This window comes from Rattus rattus, chromosome 6 (genome assembly GCF_011064425.1).
Source record: "Rattus rattus isolate New Zealand chromosome 6, Rrattus_CSIRO_v1, whole genome shotgun sequence".
NCBI lineage: Eukaryota > Metazoa > Chordata > Mammalia > Rodentia > Muridae > Rattus > Rattus rattus.
This window is the reverse complement of record NC_046159.1, coordinates 5,943,965-5,967,729: the sequence shown is the minus strand read 5'-3', so window position 1 is coordinate 5,967,729 and position 23,765 is coordinate 5,943,965. Positions and strand designations below refer to the sequence as shown.

At 42.0% G+C, this 23,765-nt stretch overlaps 1 protein-coding gene across 2 annotated transcripts in view; it reads left to right on the top strand.

Moving 5' to 3' along the window:
• The window catches only part of Tmtc1 (transmembrane O-mannosyltransferase targeting cadherins 1), a 102,532-nt gene that overhangs the window by 7,968 nt on the left and 70,799 nt on the right, over positions 1-23,765 (top strand). For both annotated transcript variants that reach the window (XM_032905431.1, XM_032905430.1), the window contains exons 2-3: positions 4,750-4,939; positions 23,068-23,189. In XM_032905431.1, coding sequence (XP_032761322.1) covers positions 4,750-4,939; positions 23,068-23,189 — 312 coding nt within the window. The remainder of the gene's footprint in view (positions 1-4,749; positions 4,940-23,067; positions 23,190-23,765) is intronic.

Here is a 23,765-nt window from a genome sequence, read left to right as displayed (position 1 = left end):
ACAAAAATGGTTTCCAGGGTCACACAGTTTCATTTGGGGCTGTTTGGTAGGGCTCTATCCCAAGAAGCTCATCCTTTCTGTGTATTTCTGTAATGGTATCTTTTTGTCATTCTGTTTTTTGAGACAGGGCCTCTCACTCTAGCCCTGGCTGGTCTGATGCTCACAGCGGGCTGGGTCCACTTATATTGTAATCAGTAGACAAGACAGTCCCGCAGGTTACGCTCACCTGCCTGATCTGGGCAGCTCCTCAGTTGAGGCTTCTCCTTTTCAGATAACTGTAGAATTAGACTATCCATGACAATAGCACAGGCTGTAAACTTGCTGTGATCCTTCTGCCTCAGCCTCCCAAGTTCTGGGATTATAAGCAAGAGCTGCCATATCTAGTTATAAATCTCCTTCAGTCATTTCCAGGTTTTCAATAAAAATGAATCACTAAATCGTTTACATTGAATTTCCAAATCTCTGTGTTGTACATTCTGTTTTGTTGGCAAGACGTTTTAGTGTTTTCCCTCCTGTTAACAGGATTTGTAGTAGAAAGGTGGTAAATAATTCATTTTGTTTTTGCTCTTACTTTAAAAAAGAAAAAGAAAGGAAACCAGCAGGGCAGAAATATTGCACAGGCTATCTTATTTCTGAACTTTCTGCAGTTTGAATGTAATTCATAGAGAAGGAGTTAAAAAGAAACCCTGTAATTGTTGATCACAGTTAGCTCAAGTAGCCCTCCCTAAAAGATAATTAGGTTTTGGAGTGATTCCAAATGGCTTCTTTGTTGCTTATATTTGCAAAGCATTTTTCCACTGCTATGTCCATATCTCAGAAACCACTTAAAGAGTTTGCTAGCTAGCTGCGTGATCAGACATACAAACTAGAGAGCAGTGACTGTGTTTGGTCTGTGATTTACTCTGTTTTCATTGAAATTGTAACTTAAAAAAAACCATGCATCTTAATTTTCTGTTAGTTGGTACAACATTGCAGTTCCAGAAAACAAGCAGGGAAAGGAAACTTGGAGGTCAGAGCAAAGAAAGGGACTCCACATAAAAGCCTGCATGAGTTAGCAGAGAGTCCATGGCCAGATGTAGCTATAGAAGTAAGATATTAGAGCAGATTTGTTGCCTCTCTTCTATTCAAGGTTTTATCACGAAAGAGACCAAGTACACACAGAAGTAGAGAAGGTGGCATATGCAGACCCACACCCTCATTTGGTTTCAGCACTCACAATCCTCAGCCATCTGTTTCATTCATACCCCTCCTCTCCTTTTCCCCTCTATGCCTGGTCAGTCATTTTGAAGCAAATCCTAAATCACAGTGTTGATATTAAGTTGATTTCACATGGTGGTTTTACATCATGAGTGTCTGTATCCAGCTCTCTTACCCATTCATATTACATTTTTCCAACTATGTAATTGTTGTTTAGTTTAATAGTGGTTTCCTCGAATTAGCCTCTTTCTTGTTACTTTTCCATGCGCTGTGATAAAATTCCCTAACAAAAACAACTTAAGGGGGAGTTTATTTTAGCTCAGAGCTTCTGGGGACAGCTCATTACACTGAGGGAGAAATGACAGCAGGAGCTAAGGGCCGCTGATCAGACTCGAGGCAGAGAGCTGAACATTACTGCTCAGCTAAAATTCTCCTTTTTATTTAGTCCAGGACTGAGGCTCAGGAAATGCTGACACCTGCTATTAGGTTGGGTCTTCCCACTTCAGTTAACCTCATTAGGATAATCTCATAAGGTACACCAAAGGGCTAACCTAATCTAAATAATTCCTCACAGATATGCCTGGAGGCCTGTCTCCTAGGTGATTTTTAGATCCTGTCAAATTGACAATCAGCATAACCATCCCAGTATCTAAATAGAGTATACCCTGTGCTATGTCTCTTAGGCCATTCTTAACTTAATATCCTACATTACCATGTGCTTGTTTAAGAACCTAGCTCATTGGTTCAATGATTTCTCCTACATCCTGGACATTGTGTTCCTGGTCATGGAACATATTCTGCTTGGTTCTTGGATATATTCTGTAGTAGCAGTTGGTTTTAGAACTGGTTCAAATTCAAGGACAAAACAGTTTCATCATAGTGTGTATGTCTAACAGGCATATTAAGTTTTCTGTCTCTTTTTATGACATTGAAATAAATTAATGAGCTCTGTGTACCTGATTTGTTCTCAGTAGGACTCTAGCTTAGCCTCTGACTCATGGCTCTCTCCCCACCTCAGCCTCTGCTGGGTCATTTATTTCAAGAAGAAAATATTTTATGTAATTTTAAGAGGGGTGTGAATGACAACTGCCTTGTCTGTGAAGTGTGTGGCTCAGCATCCACCAGTCAAGCCGTGCAGAGATTTTCCACTGAACTGAAGGGAGGGGCATCTCGCTCCCACGTGTGGAAAGCAGCCCACAGTAAAGCCATTGGTTTGCTGTGAGGTGGCAGGTGACAGCACATAAACCCAAGGCCAGAAAGGAGTTGGTCCTCATTTACTACTTGTTCATTAGCATTTTATTAAGAATTATAAGCAATGAGAGTGGTGGAAAACACCATTGAGGCAGTCTCACTCCTACCGGTTTCTGTGTTGGAGTCTGAGAGTCAGCAGAGTAGTCTTCCTCACTGACATGGTGATTCCTCACTGCAAAGTTGGAGGGAGAGGAGGTGATGGAAGAGATCAGCTTGGATTGTCTGAAGCCTGGAGTAACTCAGGCTAAATTAATACTCAGCCATGGGACTTGTGTTAGCTATTTCTCCTCTTACTGTAAGGAAAGTACTGAACAAGAAAAACTTAGGAAACACGGTAGGGTTTATTTTGGTTCACACTGCGGGTATACTCTAGCATGTTGGGAAAGGATGGTAGCAGGGTCATTAGGCAGCTGGTAAATACATCATTACCACAATCAGGAATCAAAGAGAGCTATGGCTGGTCAGGCTAGTTCCCCAGCCCAGAGAATGGTGCTTCCTAAATTCAAGATGAGTTTTATCATCTCATTTCAATCCCTCTGTTATGTTCTCGCAGACACATCCACAAACATGACTCCCAGGTGATTCTAAATTCTGTCAAGATGATCCTCTGATTAACTGTCACAAAATGTTACACAGAAATTCTGTTCTGGCCCCTGTGCCAATGTAAGAATCCTCCTGTGGGGGTGGCTTCTCTTTAGACCCTGTATTCTTAGCACTCTTCTCACTTTTCCTGTCCTTTCACACTATATAATTTATATTATTGTATTATATAGTCCTTGGAGATAAGGTGTAACCTGTTTCTATTTAATTGAATATGTAACATCATAAATGTAACTAGGTTGTCCATCACTTCAAGTGGTAAAAACAGATTTTACTCAGTAACTGTTGACAATAAGAGAAGATTCTGAGTCCATTGGATTTGTATGAATATGTTGGCTTTATCTGCTTGCTGGCAGTTAATTAGGAACCTGTACCCTATAGCACTTGAGACCAATGCCTTAGCCTTCCTCATCCGCTGAAGTTAAAGCACGGCCCTTAGGTCTTGGAGAATGATAATTCTGGGCTTGTTTGTTTAACATAGACATGTGTGCACATGTGTATATGTGTCACATATATGCCTATGAGAGTATGGGAATGCATGTGTTTTTAGAGGCCAGAAGTCAACCTCTACCTCAGAAACATTGTCCACCTCCATTGAGATGGGGTGTCTCACAGGCCTGGAAGTCACTAAGTAGATTTTGCTGGCTGCCATAGAGCTCTGGTGATTGTCCTGTTTCCTCCTCACCAGCTGATATCACAGGAGCCTGTCACCATGTCTGGCTTTGAAAAGTAGATTCTGCAGTTCAGATTCAGTCACTGTGCTTATGTGTTGAGAATTATGCCTGCTAAGCCAAAGGCATACACAGTCACGATCCTAAACCCTCTTTTATACACATTCTAGGAGGGATGCCTAGAGAGGCCTATTAGGTGTTGACTGGAGAAAAGAAGAAATTCTCTTCTTAACTGTGCAGTTACTTGGGCAAGCATTTTAATGCAGGTTAGGATGGGCAGAACATCTTGGGATGTGGCTTTGTAAAGTGTGTAACAGTTTCTTACCTCCTAATACAGAGAGTTCCATACTGAGAGCCCTGAAGTTCTCAAGGACCTCGAATATTACTTAATGACTAAGCAGGCTTAGTGAATTTAAGTAAATTCACTTTCCTCTAATCCCAAAGAAGATGTTTGAGTGGAATGCCATCTACTTCACCTTAAAACCCTGTCCTAGGCAGGAAGTGAGGATGAGAACCCACACACTACCTTCTTCCCATGATGTCCTCTACCCTTACAACTGTATATAAGAGATTTGATCTCTCTACCACGCATATTTTACTTTCTGAAATAGTTAAGTCTGGATCAATGTGCTATCAAAATGATGAGATGTTTTAAAATGTATTACAGATTATAGACAAATAGCAAGATGAGATGACAGTCTAAGAGACAGGGTCTCCTACAAAGCAAGAGTGTGTTTACCACTTACTGTTGTCAGGAATTCACTGCATTTACCCTGGGTTCTGTATGTACTTATGTGATAATTTTAGATGTCTTCCATAGGAACTATGTCTTATTTGCTTTCTGTTAAAGTCAGCACTCAACATGGTGGTTAGAAGCTGTGAGATAAGTTCCTAGGAGATCAGTTTAATGGATGTTCGACCTCTTTCCCTGTCTTTCTCTACCAGAAACACCAATAGATCAGATAGAACTGTGGTAAGCAAGTGTTTATAAAATGTGGGAAATTGTATTTCAAAACTGTTCTCTTTGTAGGTTCCTTACCTATTCCTACCTCCTGGCCTTCAATGTATGGCTTCTGCTGGCACCCATCACCCTGTGCTATGACTGGCAGGTGGGCAGTATCCCTCTGGTGGAGACCATATGGGATGTGAGGAACCTTGCTACCATCCTTCTGGCAGTGGTGATGGCCTTACTGAGCCTGCACTGTGTGGCAGCCTTCAAGGTAATCTCTAAGAGCGAATAGATCCTCATATTTAAAGACATGCTGTATCTGTTATTGCTGCTCCTTTTCTTAATGAGGGTTCTGGGTCAAAATCATGTGAACCTTACTCAGAAAACCTTGCAAATTAAGTTCTTCTAATAGGTAATATACATTTAAATCTTTAGCAGGGCTAATAGACCATGCCCACCTTAATTTTGCATTGTCTTTATTTAAAAGATTTACTTTTATGTGTCTCCATGTGGCTGTGCCATGAGTGTATAGGTGCCTGTGGTGACCAGAAAAAGGTGACAGATCCCATGGAGCTAGGTTACAGGTATTTATGAACTGGCCAACTGGGTGACGAGAACCTAACTCTACTCTGGAAGGTTAGCCACTGAGCCAGCTCTCCAGCTCTGTATAGTTTTTTTTTATAATGTCTAGATACTTTGTAAAAATAAAAGTTCCCTCCTGGTATGCTTGGCTAATATTTGAAGAATGTATTTGATATGATGTCATAAATTTTAATAAATAATAGTTACAAGTGTTTAAGGTATGATTGAGACTTCATGTCCACTTAATTATATCAGATGGCTTCTTCAGTCAGAAAAATATAAAATTGAACAAAATTATTAAATTAAATCATTTGAAAAAGTGATCAAAGGTAGAAGAAGCTAGAAAATGTTGATTGAGAAATTGCCACCACACTGATGAACCAACTGTCACATGGGGTGTCCTCACCTTCCCACCACAATTTCCTGGTTGGAAGTAGTTGATTGGATGTTGGAGTAAAGTGAAAGCAGCTGCAGTTTTTGTTTGTTCAGTGTTTTGAGACAGACTAATGTAGCTGTCCTTGAACTCCATTTGTATCTGAAGGATGACCTTGAGCTTCTGATCCTCCTGCTTCCATGTCCTAAATTCTGGGATTACAAGCAAATGTGGTCATGCCTAGTTAGTAACTAGGATTTAAGGGGGAGATTTTATAAGTGAGAAAGCTGGAGAGAGCTGCCTAAGGGCCTCTCCATGAGTTCATAGTGACTGCTAAGCCATTATATATGTGCATGAAAGTCTTTGGAATGTGAGACTCATTGGGGAAAATCTGAATGAACTCTTCTCTTCCCATGCAAACAGGTTCAGCAGTGGAGGGCCGACATTCAGTAGTGAGAGTTAGCTTTGATAATTTTTGTTCAAATCATTGGCTGCCACACAACCAGACAGGCACAGCAGAGATACTAAGAAATCCACACAGAAACCAAAAGCAAAACAAAGAAACAATAACAACAATTTTAAAGTTCTGACCAAAAATCTTAGCACTCTCAAAAAATTCAGGGCTGGGAAATAACTCAGTTGTTACAGTGTCTTCCAAGAATGTATGAAGACCCAAGCTTGGTTTCTGTGTGATAGATATGTCTATCTCAGTCTCCTGGTGGTTTCCTAAAGACCAGAACAAATCACAGGCTCAAGTTCTGAGACCTGGAAAACAAGCCTAGTCCTCAGGTCTATAGGGAGGTAACATAATCTACAGCACTGGAGCAGTGGGGTAGCTGCAATGTGGGCTCACTGGAGGCCTGCTACAAGAAGGCAGTCACTGCACTTCCTCAGCTGAAGATGTGGCTTCATTCATTCCTGGGACTTCCTTTAGTATTGGCTCTTTGCCTTACTTTCTTCTTGGTAGCCCACATCACAATCCTCTTTCTCTACTCCCCAAGTAGAAGACACCTGGTGTACAGAGATCCCCAGCTAACACTGCTAAGTAAGACCCCCACATTCTCAACAATGAAACAAGGCCAGAGTAAGAGCCACTGTTGGAAAGTGGTTATCTGCAGATGGACAGCCCAGCCTCGTTGAGAATAGGATTAAGAGCAGCCAAGTGGACACCTCACCCCACAGACAGACCGACCAAGGAAGGAACACCTTACTGTTGTTTTTTCTTGTTTTAAGATATTGAAGTTTTGCTGCCCATATGATCTGTCCCAGCTTTATCTTAGAAGCATAAATTAGCCAACCCTGTGGTACAAAATTGTTCTGTCATAGACCTATGCAGTTGAACCTGACGTAAGTCCAGATTGCTGGAAATTGGTTTGCACTTTGTTCATTCTTGAGGCACATTGATTGCTGTGTTCCAACATGTCCTTACCTGATGGAATACACCTCGTGCTTTAATTCAGTGAGTAGTAAAGTCGGAATGAGCTGGAGGACAGAGGCTGCAGTTAGCAGCGAGTGATCTCTGTCCATGCTGCTTTCTCCTTCACTGACTGACTTGTTCCCATTCTCTGCACACAGCACTTTCCCACATGTTTCCTCAGTTCATGGAAGTTCTCCTCACGGGATATTAGGGACCCAGTCTTTCTAGCCCACCACCACCCAATGGGTGGTGTTTTGGGGCCCATGGTAATTGAGGCTCCAAACTGTGCCACCAAGGTCCCACGTTTGAGGTCAGCTCCATAGTGGGCTCAGCCAGGTCAGCTTTCCAGCCCCATCTGTGCCGGCTCCTCCTCTGCTACCTTTTACCTGTGGCCACACGTGAGCCACAGTTTTCTACCTCAGCAGCTGTCTGCCATGGTCAGTACTTGCCCTTGATCAGAACTAGAATTTCATGTATAATCTTTTCCTGAAATGAATTTGAAAGTGAATGTAGTACAGTGTGAGGAGAGACTTGTTAGAGGAGAGCTGCCCCAAGTCCTAGGGGAGGAGGGAGGCCAGGGTTTATGATCAGCTCTGCTGCGGGTCACCTGTGTCTGTTCCCTTTCAACACCCTATCTGCACTCACTGTGAGGCCAGACCAGAACACTCCATGCCTTCTGACATAGCACAGTAGTCCTCACAGGGGAACACTGAGAACATACTGTTGGCAGAGTCTAGTCATTGTCATAGTCTCCATCATCCTGAAACTGTCACAGCTCAACCCCTGAAGTATAAAAGGGCTCCTGTGTACAGATAGCAGAGTTAAAACAAAGCCCCTGACTGCTTCTTTTGTCTCTGTATCTAATGGTCAGAATGTATATAAAGTTATTGTTATTTATTAGCATCAACCTCTCCCTCACTCTTCCCCAGCTGTCTTCATTCCCAGTGACAGAAAACATCTTTAAGTTCTTTGGGCCTATAGTCTGGATATACAGTCCATCGTGACCTAGCTATGGTAGTGAGGGTGAGGCTACCTCCTCACATCTGGACAGGTCAGAAAGCAGAAATGGGTCAGGAAGATTAGTCAAGGCCCTCCACTGGAAAACCACTTCCTCCAGCTAGACTCTACTTCCCAGAAGAGTACTACCAGCTGGGCTCAAACATTTGAACATGCTCGTGACATTCCCCATTCAAACTGTATAACAAACACCACCACAGAAATGTACAGAGTCTGTGTGTTCAGATGCCACAGAAGGGCAGAGCTGAACTCACTAGTTTAACTATCTGTGAGAAGGTGCAGTAAAGAAAATGCCATTGTGACTGCTCCATGGTTGGTTAAAGGAGAGGTGTGTGTGCGTGTGCGCGTGTGCGTGTGCGTGTGCGTGTGCGTGTGTGCGTGTGCGTGTGCGTGTGTGTGTGTAAGATAGAAAATATCCAGAGGCATCTGGAAGAGTCTAGAGCAGGGGAAAAGAGGGGGAGGAATATCAACATAGTATGAGTAGGGAGATAGCCAGAGAGAAGTGGACAGTAAGAGAGAACACAGTGAGAATGGTGAGTAGATCCAGAGACAGAGGGCATAAAGAGAGCAGAGTAGGCTCTGAGATGAGACAGGCAAGGACGCTGTTGTGGACTTTGAAAAGGAGTGTATCAGGTGGAACCTCGGGGTTGCTTTGATTTGCATTTCCCTGATGACTAAGAATGTTGAATATTTCTCTAGGTGCTTCTCAGCCATTCGATATTCCTCAGTTTTCATTCTTTGTTTAGCTCTGTAGCCTGTTTTTTTAATAGGGTTATTTGATTTTCTGGAGTCTAACTTCTCCAGTTCTTTGTATATATTGGATATTAGCCCTCTATCAGATGTAGGATTGGTAAAGATCTTGTCTCAATCTGTTGGTTGCCGTTTTGTCCTATTGACAGTGTCCTTTGCCCTATAGAAGCTTTGCAATTTTATGAGGTCCCATTTGTTGATTCTTGATCTTAGAGCATAAGCTGTTGGTGCTCTGTTCAGGAAATTTTCCCATGTGCCCATGTGTTCAAGGCTCTTCCCCACTTTCTCTTCTGTTAATATCAGTGTATCTGGTTTTATGTGGAGATCATTGATCCATTTGGACATGAACTTTGTACACAGTGATAAGAATGGATCGATTTTCATTCTTCTACATGCTGACCACCAGTTGAACCAGCACCATTTGTTGAAAATGCTGTCTTTTTTCCCACTGGATGGTTTTGGCTTCTTTGTCAAAGATCAAGTGAGCATAGGTGTGTGGGTTCATTTCTGGGTCTTCAATTCTATTCCATTGATCTACCTGCCTGTCTCTGTACAAATACCATGGAGTTTTTTTTATCACTATTGCTCTGTAATACTGCTTGAGGTCAGGGATGGTGATTCTCCCAGAAGTTCTTTCATTGTTGAGAATGGTTTTCACTAACCTGGGTTTTTTTTTTGTTGTTGTTGTTTTGTTTTCTTTTGTTTTGTTTTTTGTTTTTTTGTTATTCCAAGTGAATTTGCAGATTGTTCTTTCTAACTCTATGAAGAATTGAGTTGGAATTTTGATGAGGATTGCATTGAATCTGTAGATTGCTTTTGTCAAAATGGCCATTTTTACTATATTAATCCTGGCAATCCATGAGCATGAGAAATCTTTCCATCTTCTGAAATCTTCAGTTTCTTTCTTCAGAGACTTGAAGTCCTTATCATACAGATCTTTCAGTTGCTTGGTTAAAGTCACACCAAGGTATTTTATGTTATTTGTGACTATTGTAAAGGGTGTCATTTCCCTAATTCCTTTCTCAGCCTATTTATCCTTTGAGTAGAGGAAGACTACTGATTTGTTTGAGTTAATTTTATACCCCGACACTTTGCTAGTTGTTTATTAGGTTTAGGAGTTCTGGGGTGGAATTTTTGGAGTCACTTAAGTATATTATCATATCACCTGTAAATAGTGATATTTTGACTTTTTCCTTTCCAATTTGTATCCCTTTGACCTCCTTTTGTTGTCTAATTGCTCTGACTAGGAATGGCAGCCTTGTTCTAGTCCCTGATTTTAGTGTGATTGCTTCAAGTTTCTCTCCATTTAGTTTGATGTTGGCTACTGGTTTGCCATATATTGCTTTTACTATGTTTAGGTATGCCTTGAATTCCTCATCTTTCCAAGACTTTTACCATGAAGGGGTGTTGAATTTTTCAAATGCATTCTCAGCATCTATTGAGATGATCATGTGTTTTTTTTCTTTGAGTTTGTTTATACAGTGGATTCCGTTGATGGATTTGTGTATGTTGAATCATCCCTGCATCCCTGGGATGAATGATCATTTTGATGTGTTCATGGATTCAGTTTGCAAGAATTTTATTGAGTATTTTTGCTTCCATATTCCTAAGTGAAGTTGATCTGAAGTTCTCTTTCTTTGTTGGGTCTTTGTGTGGTTTAGGTATAAGCGTAATTGTGACTTCATAGAATGATTTGGTAGTGTTCCTTCTGTTTCTATTTTGTAGAATAGTTTGAAGAGTATTGATAATAGGTCTTTGAAGGTCTGCTAGACCTTCTGCACTAAACCCATCTGATCCTGGGCTTTTTTGGTTGGGAGATTTTCCACCTCACACCAGTCAGAATGTCTAAGGTCAAAAACTCAGGTGGCAGCAAATGCTGTCCTTTTGGTAAATAGAAACTGACTTCACAAATTTCTGAAGAAGGCTGGCTTTTATCTAACCACCAGAAATCCTCCTGTAGTCAAGTTTCATCTCATTTATAGATGTATATACAACCTGAGAGACCTAGCATTAACCAGCTCTCCCTGGTAGTTGTAGCTGAATGCTAATGAAGAGCTGGAAGAGAGAGACTAGCATCAGTAAGTGTGCACAGGCGGGCACTGGGCTCACCAATCACATTTATGGTCTTTAAACTGGAAAGATATGATTTTAAAAGTACTTGAAAATTTATCAGAAGTTGATTTTCTTAAAAAGCAATTCACTTTAAGGGCACTGAGACTGAGTTCAGGGCCTCCCTTATACAGATATTCATCCCCAGTCCTCTTGATGTTGTTGCTACTGAGTCTCTTCTATTACTCTGTGGTGAACACTGGAGCAGGAAGCATGAGAAAAGCATCTTTTTATTCAGTGGCTATTTGAAGACCAGAGGCCAATAGCCAACCCTTCCTACGGCTTCTCAGTGTTGGGGGTGACAGCTACATCACCTGTGAAGCTTTTCCCCACTCCTTCCTCTGCAAGTCAAAACTACAAATAATATTTCCAGTGTCCTGTGTGATGTGCTCTGCTTGTTCCTACAGCTCTCTGCTCTGCTTTTGATTTGGGCCCACAGGAGGTTTTCCACATCATTAAATAATTTTCTTTATTCTTTGCCTTCATGGGGCAATCACATTGGCACAAATCACAGTTTAATAAGCAAACAACTTACCTACTGCTCTGTTGTTTATGTCTCAGTTGGAAGACTCACCAAATATCTTAATAGAAGAATTAGAATGTTGTGAATTACTAGCAGAAGTGTTCATGCATCACTAACAGCTTTATTTATTTTCCTTGATTTGTATGCTGTGTGATTGTCAGTGAAATTTAGTGTCCACAGTGAATGCTTTGATTTAGTTTTGAAAGGTAATCATCACTTGTATATGCATGTATATGTGTGTGTATGTTGCAGGTGTGTACACACACGGGACAGATTGATAATGAGTATTTTCCTCATCACCCCCTCTACCTTAATACATTTTTATTTTTATTTTTTTGAGGCAAAGCTCACTAAACCTGGAGTTCATTGGTTGGATTACATGACTGGTCAGCAAGCTCCAAGCTGCTCCTCTCTACGCACCAGCCTCAGGCTTACAAGCACTCATTGCTGTACCCAGCTTTAGACATCAGTGTGGGAGATCAAACTCAAATCCTCATGCAAACACAGGAAGCACAGTAAGGACTACATGATCTCCCTAGTCCCATAATCTTCTTTTTAACACCTGATATTCCTCTGAATTTAGTGAATCATCATTCTATAGAACTAACCTGTTACCATGTAGCTATATGGTACTTCTAATAACTTTAAACTTAAAAGGTCAAAGATATTTTTATAACACGTCCAGCCCTTCAGTTCTTTGTGTTTCCACCAAAACATAAAGTTTTATTGAAAGGAGCACATATTTTCATCTTGTTCTCAGCCATGAAATATGTAATTATGAATTGCATGTTTGCAGAAACATGCAGCCGAGAACAAAAAGCCTCTTGTGTTGCTTATTGATTTGGTAAATATGAGACAGGGATGGATTGCCAGGTTCTTTAGAAGGTGGGTCCATAGTATCAGGGGAGGGTGAGTACAGCATGTGGAGAGCGACCCCTAATTAAAAAGAAATATGCATTCTTAAGTGTACATTGCTTAAAGAGCAGAGTCATTGGAAACCAAGTTTGTAATGGGAACATCAGTATTTTTGTCTGTTCTTGCACAGGATGAGGTCTGTAGGACTTTCCTCATTTACAGTGTATTAGGGATAAATGAAATCATGTTCAGGGCATCTCAGCAAGGTAAGCTAGCAATAGAAAGTACTGTCTGCATATGGCATCCTGTCTCCAATCCAACGGTGTCTCCAATCCAACGGCCCCATGAACTGCAGAATGAGCTCATTAGCCTGTTTCCACAGCCTTTTCCTTCAGGTGCGTTCTGTTGGCCACCTGAACCAAGATTCTGGAAGTTCCTCTTCTGTGTTCCCTCTCCCCCACTCCAGATTCTATATAATTCATTTCAACCATACTGAGAACACTTCTCCCCACTCTCTGTGCCATTGCCAGGTCCAAGGCATAATCCAATCCTATATTGCCTAGATTATTGCCCTGCCCTGACTGGCTTCCTTGTTCTTGCCGTGTTGGTCCAGCCTGTCCTCAATTCAGAATTTTGTTTTTCATTGTGTGGAGACTGCCATGCCCTGCCCCCCTACCTCTCTTTTTGTCTCTCTGTTTTTCTCTCTCATGCCCCACCTCCCTCTCCCTCTCCCTCTCCCTCTCCCTCTCCCCACTCCCTCTCTCTCTCTCTCTCTCTGTATGTGTGTGTGTGTGTCGTGTGCGCACACACACACACACACACACACACACACACACACGTGCGTTGGTCACAGTGTGCCTGTGATTGTAGAATCAGGATGTGCCCAGTTTACTACAAAACCATCTATTAAGTATCAGTCCAGGGAGGCAGTGTCACCTGTAATATCAGTTTCAGTCTTTATGAATGGCTGTTTCCAAAGTGACAGCATACTCAGAGTAATAACTGTTTCACCTGCTTCACTGCTGTTTTAAGAGCAGAGATCTGACAGAGTCCCCACCAGTGCCCGCCAATGTGATTGCTACAGAAGGCACCTTTCCTGGAAACATCTTTTCTTATTTTAGAGACATTTCATGATAGATTTCATGTAGCCCAGGCTGTCCTGGAGCTAGGACTTCTCTGAATTTAGCCCTGCACATGCTAGGATTACACAAAAGTTACCAGACCTGGATCATGGAAGATTCTGGTAGGAGAGCTGAAGGGCAGAGAAAGGAGTCCCTGGAGCTTCATGGAGCCAGTAGTTCCTGCAAATAGCGGCTTGCACTTGGGCAGAACCTTGTAAGACATGCTTTTGTGTCTGCACTCCATCTGGCTCTGATTGCCAGAGGCCTCGTTTTCAAAATGACCTGGCAAGTTCAACTCGCCAAACTGCTATGGGCTTGCAATCCATGAGTCTGGCATTTGGTATTGAACAACGATTAATTGGGAAGAGTACTTACTGATGCTGTCTTCCTTGGCACTTGGTTGTTCAGGCACCACAGGTTGTTGGATTTGAGTGACTGGTCAATAAACAAGTTTTCATAGATTCTGGTTCTCATCATTTCAGTGGCTTTATTTGAGAATAATTGAGCACCACTTGCTGAGGAAACTCATTACTGTTTGTTTTTCTAACCATGCATTTTTCTAGAATGTGTTTCTCTTAGTACCTTCAACATTACCCAAGAAAACATGACTCCCACATCGGGACCATTGGTTCAGTTTTGTTTTCTAATGTCAGACCTTGCCTCTCACTAAACATCCATGTTAGAGATTCAGTTTGTTGTATTTAATGAAAACAGGCCCTTTGATGGGTGCTTCTTCCTTGCTTTGAAACAAGTTGTTTTGAAACAAGTTTCAAAGTTGGTGGGTACATGTCTGAACTTGGAAAGCTACAGGCGCTGGAAAGCATTTTAAACCCTAAAGCCCCGTTTTCCATCCTTTGCCCCATGTCATTAGTCCAGTCAATCTACGCTGTGGCAAGTAAGCTTTTGAACCCACAGTGAAAGGTGAGGGAACACTGCCAAGCCAGTAATTTGTGAAAAGAGCCCATTAACTGCCTCTGTGAGAACGAAATTATCCATTAGGTTTTTACCATCACATAGCTCAGAAGTGGAAAAACCGGGCATATCCCCTGGATTGTAACACATTGTGGTAAAGAAGACATTTTGATTCTGGGTGAAGATGCTGGCTGGGCACAGAAACCAAATCTACCTCAGGAGAACTCTCTAGAACTTCAGTTCCATGCCCGAATCTCAGTGTCCTTTTTCTTTAGTGCTTAGGAAAAAGGATTCCCGACCAGCCTTGTCTGTCACCCATGTATAGTAATCTACCATGTGGGTAGATTGTGAAACAAGAAAAGCTCCTTGTCTCTTAATTAGCAGAAAGATGTTGATGGCATCTACAACATCAACATCTTTGGAGGGCTTTGGAGGGGGGTGAGGGTGGGGGTGAGTGAGTTTCTGCTTATTAGAAGTCCCTGCACATTCATGATTGGTTAAAAAAAAAAAAATTGCCAGCTTCGCACATCCGTAGGACAGATTCACTTAGAAATGCTCTGCCTGCTTCCTCAGGCTCAGCAGAGGCCATCCAGCCACCAGCCTGCTGCCTTAAAACCATTCTTGTTCCTCACTGAGTCCTTACAAAGGAAAGAATGATTAACTGTTCTACCCTTCCCTCCCTTCCTGAGATACTCTTGAGAAGTTAAGTTTGTTGATCTTAGATCTGTAATGTTCTCCTAAGACCATGCTCTCTAGCCTGAGGGACAAAGGCATGGTCCCTGGCCTGATGTGCTGATGGGACCTGGCTAAGCTCTTAGGTCGTAGGTCAGGTCACTGGGGTACCTGCTGGGACTTTGACTCCACTTGCTCTTCCTTTGCTTTTGGCTACTGTGACAGGGTTAGTCTTTATGGTGATAAGCTTAGTCCTTGAGGTGATTGGCTTAGTCCTCGAAGTGATGGGCTTAGTCCTTGAGGTGATGGGTTATAGGATCAAATACAGGAATCTAACCAATGAGGGACTGAAACTTTCACAACTGAGGAAAACAAACTTTAATTTTTCAATTGATTACCATGGGTGTTTTGTTACAGCAGCACATAGCTGACTAACACAGTAGCATTCCAGTGTCATAGTCATTGCCATCCTGCCAAAGGAGCCTATTGTTAAGTCTAGGCTTCTGAGAAACAGGGCTCTCTCTTCCCACTCCTGTCACACACAAGTCAAGACTAATCTACACGTTTGTTCTCTAGCTTTGCATAGGCACCTTTGACTCAACTCCTGAAGCCCAGGTGTTTGATAAGGTCCCACTGTGTACTCCCCCAAGTTCACCGTTATTTCTGAGTCCTTTCTATATGAGATTCATCTGTCTGAGTAATCCCTGATTATAAATCACATTACATTCCTAGAAGAGCCATGCTCTGCAGTTTTTAAATCATTGAATATTGAAGATATAAGTTTAGAAGAAGAATAAGATTAAACTTCAGAAGGCCTTTGTCCCTCAGCTTGCTCTGCATCTCTGTGGTCACTAGAATTAGTTTAATTTTTTTACTTGCTTTGCAAAAAAAATTCTATCAGGTGTTTGGTTTGTCATGCCAAAAGTAATCATTCCCACAGTCCTTTTTGGATGTAATACTGATTTTTTTTCAGAGGACAGCTTGTAGGAGTTGGTTCTCTCCTTCCATCACGTGAATCCCAGTTATCAAACTCAGGTGGTCAGGCTTGGTAGAGGCATCTTTACTCCTGAGCCCAGCATGTTATGTCTTAACCAGCTGCAGGTATTGAGCATGTGTGTGTTGTGTGTCTGGACTCAGACTGGGCTTCAGGAGAGTGATGGACCGTCTCAAACTATTCCTTGATTCTCTCAAGCAAAACATGTGACAGGGCACATGTGCTGTGTAGCCTGTAGGTTTGTGCTTATCTGATGCCCTCTGTGAGACTGCCCTAAGGGATGAAATTTTCTACATTATGCAGCACCTCATCTGTCTTCCTCTGTGTTGACGCATCTAAACTGTGGTTGATGTTCCTGCCCTGACATTTCTTCCCACACTTGGCATTGCTTATAGCAGGAGGACAGACTTTGTAGTTTAGTTAGTCAGATCTCAGGTGTTTTGTTTTAAGAAAGAGTCCCATGGGCTGAGAGATGGTAGAGTGGTAAAGTGCTTATTTTACAGGGGATTATGAAGACCTGAATTTGAATGCCCAGAATCCAAACGAAAGTGCTGGTAGCCTCAGTGCTGGGAAGCAGAGCCAGGTAGAGTCTGTGAGCTCACTGGCCAGCCAGCATCACCCAAACAGTTAGCTCTGAGGTTCCTGAAAGACTATCTCAAAAACAATGTGAACTGTAGAGAGAGATACCAATGTGCCCTCTGCCCTCTGTACCTGCCCTCACTGGTCAGCACCTCACGTACTTGCACACTCATACACAGCACAGGGAGAGGTAGGTGTGAGTTTTACTATTGTATTGGCTGGTTCTGTGTGTCAACTTGACAGAGTCATCAAAGAAGGAGCCTCAGTTAAAGAAATGCCTCCATGAGATCCAGCTGTAAGGAATTTTCTCAGTTAGTGAGTATGGTGTGTGTGTGTGTTGGGGCGTGGGGAGCCCATTGTGGGTGGTGCCATCCCTGAGCTGGTGTTCCTGGGTTCTATAAGAAGGCACATGAGCAAGCCAGGGAAGCAAGCCAGTAAGCAGCACCTCTTCATGGCCTTTGCATCAGCTCCTGCCTCCAGGGTCCTGTCCTGCTTTCCTTCAAATGTGGACTATGATCTGGGAGTACAAGCCAAATAAACCCTTTCCTCCCCAACTTGCTTTTTGGTTATGGTGTTTTGTTGCAGCAATAGAAACCTGACTAAGGGGGTTGGGGATTTAGCTCAGTGGAAGAGCGCTTGCCTAGGAAGCGCAAGGCCCTGGGTTCGGTCCCCAGCTCCGAAAAAAAGAACCAAAAAAAAAAAAAAGAAACCTGACTAAGACAGCTATGCAGCCCACATTGGACTTACATTTTCACTCCCCCTGTTTAAACTCCCCAAGTCCTGGGATGGCATGTGTGCACCACTATGTCTGGCTTTCAGCCCTTAGTGTAAGCCTTTACTTCCTAAGTGTATTGACAGTTAAGTGTCAAAAACCACCCCCTGAAGTTAAATGACAACCTTTTGTGTTCCTGCCACTCTTCTGTCTCCACCAATGCTGCTTAGCAGGTGGCTTCTGATGGCCTGAGGTGTGACACATTCTGTGGCCCACAGAAGGCCTTACTTACATGGAGTAGACCCTTAGAAGATAACTCACCTTGCCACTCCCTTACTCTAGCCTAACCCTTTCTAAAACAAACACATGTAGCTTTCTACTACTTGCTTTCATGTTTGCTAAAACCAAAGCTGGTGATGAAGAGCCATCCCAGACGAGAATGTTTTCATCCTAATCAGGTAAAGATTTATTTGTTAGCATTTTCTGCTTTACTGACTTCCCTTAACTCCTGAGTGCTTAGCTTAGAGTAAATGTGCGTTTTGTGCTTATTATCGTGTAGCTTAACTTTGAAGATATCCACCTTAATTTTTAAAAAAAACATTTAACAACATATTTATACAAAAATTTGACTTTACATTTCCAAGTAAAGTTTTAAATTAGCTCATGCTCAGAGTAAGAGAGTCTGAGCCCTTTAGCACTGCACCTAATTTAACCCTGCTGTGTAGCTATATAATTGTACAATTGAATGAGATAAGAAGTAGAATCTCGGGAACCAGTGTTGGCAAGAAAGTTCAGACTGTTAATTAAATACAAATCAAACACAAAGCTTTGTTAGGAAAAAAACAACCAAGGTTCAAAATCAAAGAGCAGAAATCCAAAATGTCGGTTTTGAATGCTGTGATTAAACCTGCCTCCGGCTCTGTTCATTAGGGGATCTGGCAGTGCCTTTTTGGCCAAGAGTCTGGGCTGGGAAAAAGCTGTGTTTAAATTGGCTGAGAGAAGGCATGGAGTTATTATGCACTTTGCTTTTGTCTCAGAGGGGGTATAGTCTCTCGATTTTTTCCCCTTTAAATTTGTACTCTGTGAGCATTTACAAAGAAACATCAACACTTCAGAAAGTCAGGAAATTATACCACCAGCCTGAGCCAGGCCGAGGGCCAGCCAACTGGTGTTGCTGAAGCTACTCTGCCACTGTTGAGCTCATCCCACGGACATCAGGCGAGGATGAAATGGCATACAACCTGAGGTCTGGAGCATGCTCATGTCTTAGGAGACCATCCTGGGCCCTCCTTAGAGACCTGTCAGGGGCCCTGGCTGAGTAGGTAGAATGAGTGAGGAAGGTGTACCAGCCTCCAGGAATCAGCTTTGAAGTTTGTGTTTGTGTTTGTGCACATGTACATGTGGAGACCGAAGAGCAACTTTGACTGACATTCTGCTGGCACCGTCCACCCACCCACCCTTTCTTCCTTTCTTTTTCTTTTTCCTTTTCTCTTTCTTTTTCTTTTTCTTTTTTTGAAACAGGGTCTAGTGATCCCCAGAGATCTATCCATTTCCTACATTGAGAATACAGGACCTGCTACCACATCTGGCTTTTTACATGGGTGTTAGGGATCGAACTCAGATCCTCACGCTTACACTTTACCAACCAGATCCTATGTTTACTGTTTTTATACAATACTACACTTTTTATATCTTCACTGATCTTAAAAATGAGAGATTTACCAAAGAGCTGAAGCCTTAACAGGAAAGTAGTGATCAACACTTATGAAGACTGAAACATGTCTGGTGTCCGGAAGCCAGCCCCATCAGCCCGCCTGTGCCAGCCTGGTCTCTCAGTTTCCTTGAGCATGGGCACTGGCTATGGTGAGGCTCCCCTTTGGCTCTATCATAGCATGGATGGAATGTGCACATTTCTCTTTCTCATAAAGCCTAAAGGATCCACGTATGGAACTCATGCTAAAGACTACATCACATATAATCACTTTTCAAGACCCCAGCTCTGAATGCCATTATCAGATTAAGTTTTCATACTCTTAATAATTTTAACACACGCCTGGGGATTAAACTCCTACATGAGTTTGTAGGAGTGACCAGTATTCAAAGCCTAACATAGAAATTCTAGGCAGAAACTGTGCCATAGACAGGTAAGCCAGCCGTTGCCAGAGAGGCAGACTCTGGAAAGGCTGCTAGGATAAGAATGTACTGTCATCCAGAACCTGACAGGTAGTATCATCACTGGGGAAGGATTCACAGTCCTTAGTGTAGAGCAAATGGAATCTCTGCCCTAAACAACCCTGTTCTGCTCTCCTCTGCCCAGCATGGTCTGTTGCAATCTGGAAAGGGCCTTGGAAGTGGAGTTCTGAGGGTAAGACCAGTTTCTCAGCCACCTGGCACAGTCCCTTAATCTCCAGTCTCTATCATTAATAGCATTGATAAACATAGCAAAGTTTGTAGTATTTCAAATGAACTGTAGAGTTAGATCTATTAAAGTGGAAAGCCAGAGATGGTTTTCTCATGGATTTTAGGTTTTGAAGGGCTGAAAGTGAAAATCAGCCATTGATGAAACTAAAACTGCATAAAAAGATTACTTCAAAACACTCAGTATAGACTCAGGGTTGATGGAGAATCAGGAATACAGGAGACACTCACTCTGGGGATTAATTTCAGTGTTTGCTAGTGAGAAACCCTTAGTCACCTTAGACTGTTACCTGAATTATAAGGATGGTGCCCTGGTTAACTGTCAACTAGAAAGAACTGGAATTACCTGGCAAGAGAATCCCAATTAAGAAATTTTGTAGTTCAGAATGATGCCTGGGGGCATATCTGTAGGGGGTTGTCTTGATTATTAATTGAGAGGAAGACCCAGCTCACTGTGGGCGTCCCCATTCCCTAGGCAAGTGGTCCTAAACTGCATGAGAAAACTGAACATAAGCCTGTCTTCCAACCAGCAAGCCACTCCAAGGTTCCTGTCTCACTTCTTTGACTGTGAACTGAGTTCCTTGGTTAGAGGTAATGGTCTGTTGAATAGCAGTCTGGTCTGCCTTCAAATTCCTATCTTGACTTCTCCCAGTGATGGACTATGATTTGAATGCATAAGCCCAGTAAACCCTTTCTTCCTTTAGCTTGCTTTTGGACAAAGTGTATCATCACAGCAACAGGAAGGAAACAAAAGCAGTCAGCTTAAGACTTACAGCACAAGCATCTGGCTTCTCTTTTTTTTTCAGTTTTATTTGTCAATTTTAGGAGAGCCTAGAAATATGTACCTGTATATGGATATGCATGACATATGCTCATAGAACATTCCTCTGCATTCACCTGATTTGAAAGCTACTAAAATAACCTTTATTCCTTTTCTTTTAGGTGGTTAGGTTCCTTGAGGTGATTACAGAAAGAAATCACTTGAGGGACACTGTTCAAATTATACAGAATCTTTCAGAGAGATTTTATTACTCCATATGTAGTGGTTAATAAGATAAAGACTTTAATAAAATCTTGGTCACAAATCTTTTACTTTGCATACTTAGAGCGTGTTGCAGTTGCTAGTAGGGAATTTTATTTATACTTGTGATATTGTCTTTTTCTAGGTATTAAAAATAATATATTACCTTAAATGTTTATGAGAATCATTAAAGATGCAGTATGTGATATGGAAGGTTCTACTTGGCTTCCTTTGATTTTTATCAGCATGTGTTAATTATACATAATAATGGATTCAGTATACTATTTTATACATTATATGTCTTTAACGCAGTTGCCCCTCTACTATCTTTTCTCATTCCCCTCCCTTTCTACTGATCTTCCCATCTTGTCCTCTTCTGTTTTCATGTTTTTATTTAAATTACTTCATTAGGGTTTCTTATAGGAAACCGAGTGAGGTGTTATGTATAGGAGTACAGACTGCATACCTGTGGCTGCACCACTGTGGAAATGCCTCTTCCTCCCCTAGAAACCCTTAGTTGTCTATACATGTGGTTGCCATCTTGAACTTTTTGTTTTTTAAACACAGTCTCACTGTACAGCCCCAGGGTAACCTGGGACTGGCTACCTCCTTCTACCTCTGCCTTCTGAGTCCTGGGAATCAGTACCACTAAGTGCAGCAGCATCCTATATACTCAGCTATATTTTAACTAAAACTCTTCAAACACATCTGCTGTATATAACACATGGAAATATGATTCTATCTACAGAGTCCATTACAATATCTAAAAATAAAAGCAGCCACCTTTTCTTCTTTTATAAAACTATTTTTATTTAAAACAATTTTAAATTTAAATATATTTTGATCATATTCTTCCCCACCCCCAAATTTGTCTAGATCCTCTCCTCCTTCCTACTCACCCAACTTTAAGTTCTTTCTTATAAAACAAACCCAAACACAATACAACAAAACTCCCAAAATCTAGAAAATAGAACACAGCATCACACAAAAAGAAATAAGACAAAAAAAAAAAAAAAACCCAAACTGTAACCAAATAAAAGTACATGAAAAATTGGGCTGCCCATTATTTGTTGGTTAATACTCCTAAACATTAGCTTTGCCCTGGAGCAGTTATTATGCCCAGTGTCATTTGCATTGGAGGAAATTGCTTTTCCTTCTCCTAACAGGTATAGATGACATTTTCATTGTTAACGTTTACCCTAGTAGCTAGGCATACACTCGTGTTTTGTTTTGTTTTGTTTTTTTAGTATAACAAAGTATAAGATACAACAAAAACTATCAAATTAAAGTCAGACAAGACAGAACAATAGATGGGAAAGATCTCAGGAGGACAACTTGTTCACATGCTCAGGAATCCCAGAAAAACACCAAACTGGAAGGCAGAACGTAAGCACAGAGGACCTGGTGCAGTTTTGTGCTGGCCCTGGCATCCTGCCCCAGTCTCTGTGAATCATATGAGCTTTGCTGGTGTTGACTTAGAGAGCCTTGTTTTCTTGGTGTCCCTCCTGCCCCCTGGATCCTACTACATTCTTTCCACCTCCTCTTCTACAGAGGGTTCCTTGAGCTCTGAGGGGATGGCTTTTTGGTTTTTTTTGGTTTGGGTTTGTTTGGTTAATAGCTTCATTGGAAATCAATTTTTTAAGTTTTAATTACACAAAGATTAAGAAATATTACAAATACTAAGAAAAGGTCCTTTAGCAATTTTGTTTTTTAGTTTAAAGAACTTGCAGCTACTCCTGGTGCCAATGTATAGGGGAATCTAAGGGAGTTTTTTGTCAAAACCAGCCAGGGATACACGTGCGCGCGCGCGCACACACACACACACACACACACACACACACACACACACACACACACACACACACACACAGAGAGAGAGAGAGAGACAGAGAGACAGAGACAGAGAAAGAGAATATGAATGAATATATGAATGAGAATGAATCAATCTTGATCTTTTCTCAAACAAACAAACAAACAAACAGAAAAACCAACGAAATCAGCTCAAATAAAAATCTGGTTTAGTTTGAGAAACTTATAATTCAGCTGCTCCCCCTCAGAAGATCATTTCTTGTATGCAGAGCTTGGCTCCTTTTGGCCTCTTCTTTAAGAGAGGTACGACTGTATCTCAGTGCCTGGCTCTGCCTAAGTGCTTTGCCTCTGTACTGTCCTGGGCTATGGGGAAGGGGTGGTCACTACCAACTGTGCCAATACCTCTAGACAGGTCTTCCCATGGAAGATAGCTCTCATTTGGTCATCACCAAGACCCGAGGGTCAGATGGTGACTTGCTGTCTGAGGCACAGTTGAGTAGAGATCCATGTGTTCTTTCCCTATTGTGTGTTTCAGAGGCTGGAGCACAAGGAAGTGTTGGCCGGCTTGCTGTTCCTCGTGTTCCCGTTCATTCCAGCCAGCAACCTCTTCTTCAGGGTGGGCTTTGTGGTGGCCGAGAGAGTCCTGTACATGCCTAGGTAATTACCCTGACTGGTTGCACAAGCCCAAGGAGCTCCAGAGAGACAGTCCTGTGTAAGGCAGTGGTGTCCTTCTGAGCCTTGGTGTCATTCCCTCAACCTGGGGAAGGTATGTGGGAACAGGTCTGCCATGCACTGTCGCTCTGAAAGGCTCATCTGTGGGGAAGGGTGGACCAGACCCTGTTTGCTTATGCCTGTGAGGTGAAAGCTTCACAGTTGGACAGAAATTGTGACTTCCTGTATTTGGGACATAAGTGTCAGTGGCTTTCCATACTGTCATTGTCCTAATGTGTTTTATAATAATAACTGTGATATCTTAACACTTGTTGAATTGCCTGACATTACTATGCTTAGTGTCTTCTTTATTCTCCCTTTTAATTTACAAAGCAGGAATTAATCTTTTAAAAGATTATCTCTGGGAGAAATGATTTTAAAATAACACAGGATGTTCAGCTGTGGCTTACATGTTGCTCAGTGCTGCAATGCTGCCCTTTGTTCTAGCTTGTGTGTCATCTTAGTCAGTGTCACTGTCCCAAGGCCGTTTGTCCAGATGCATGGAACATCACTGAATCAGGA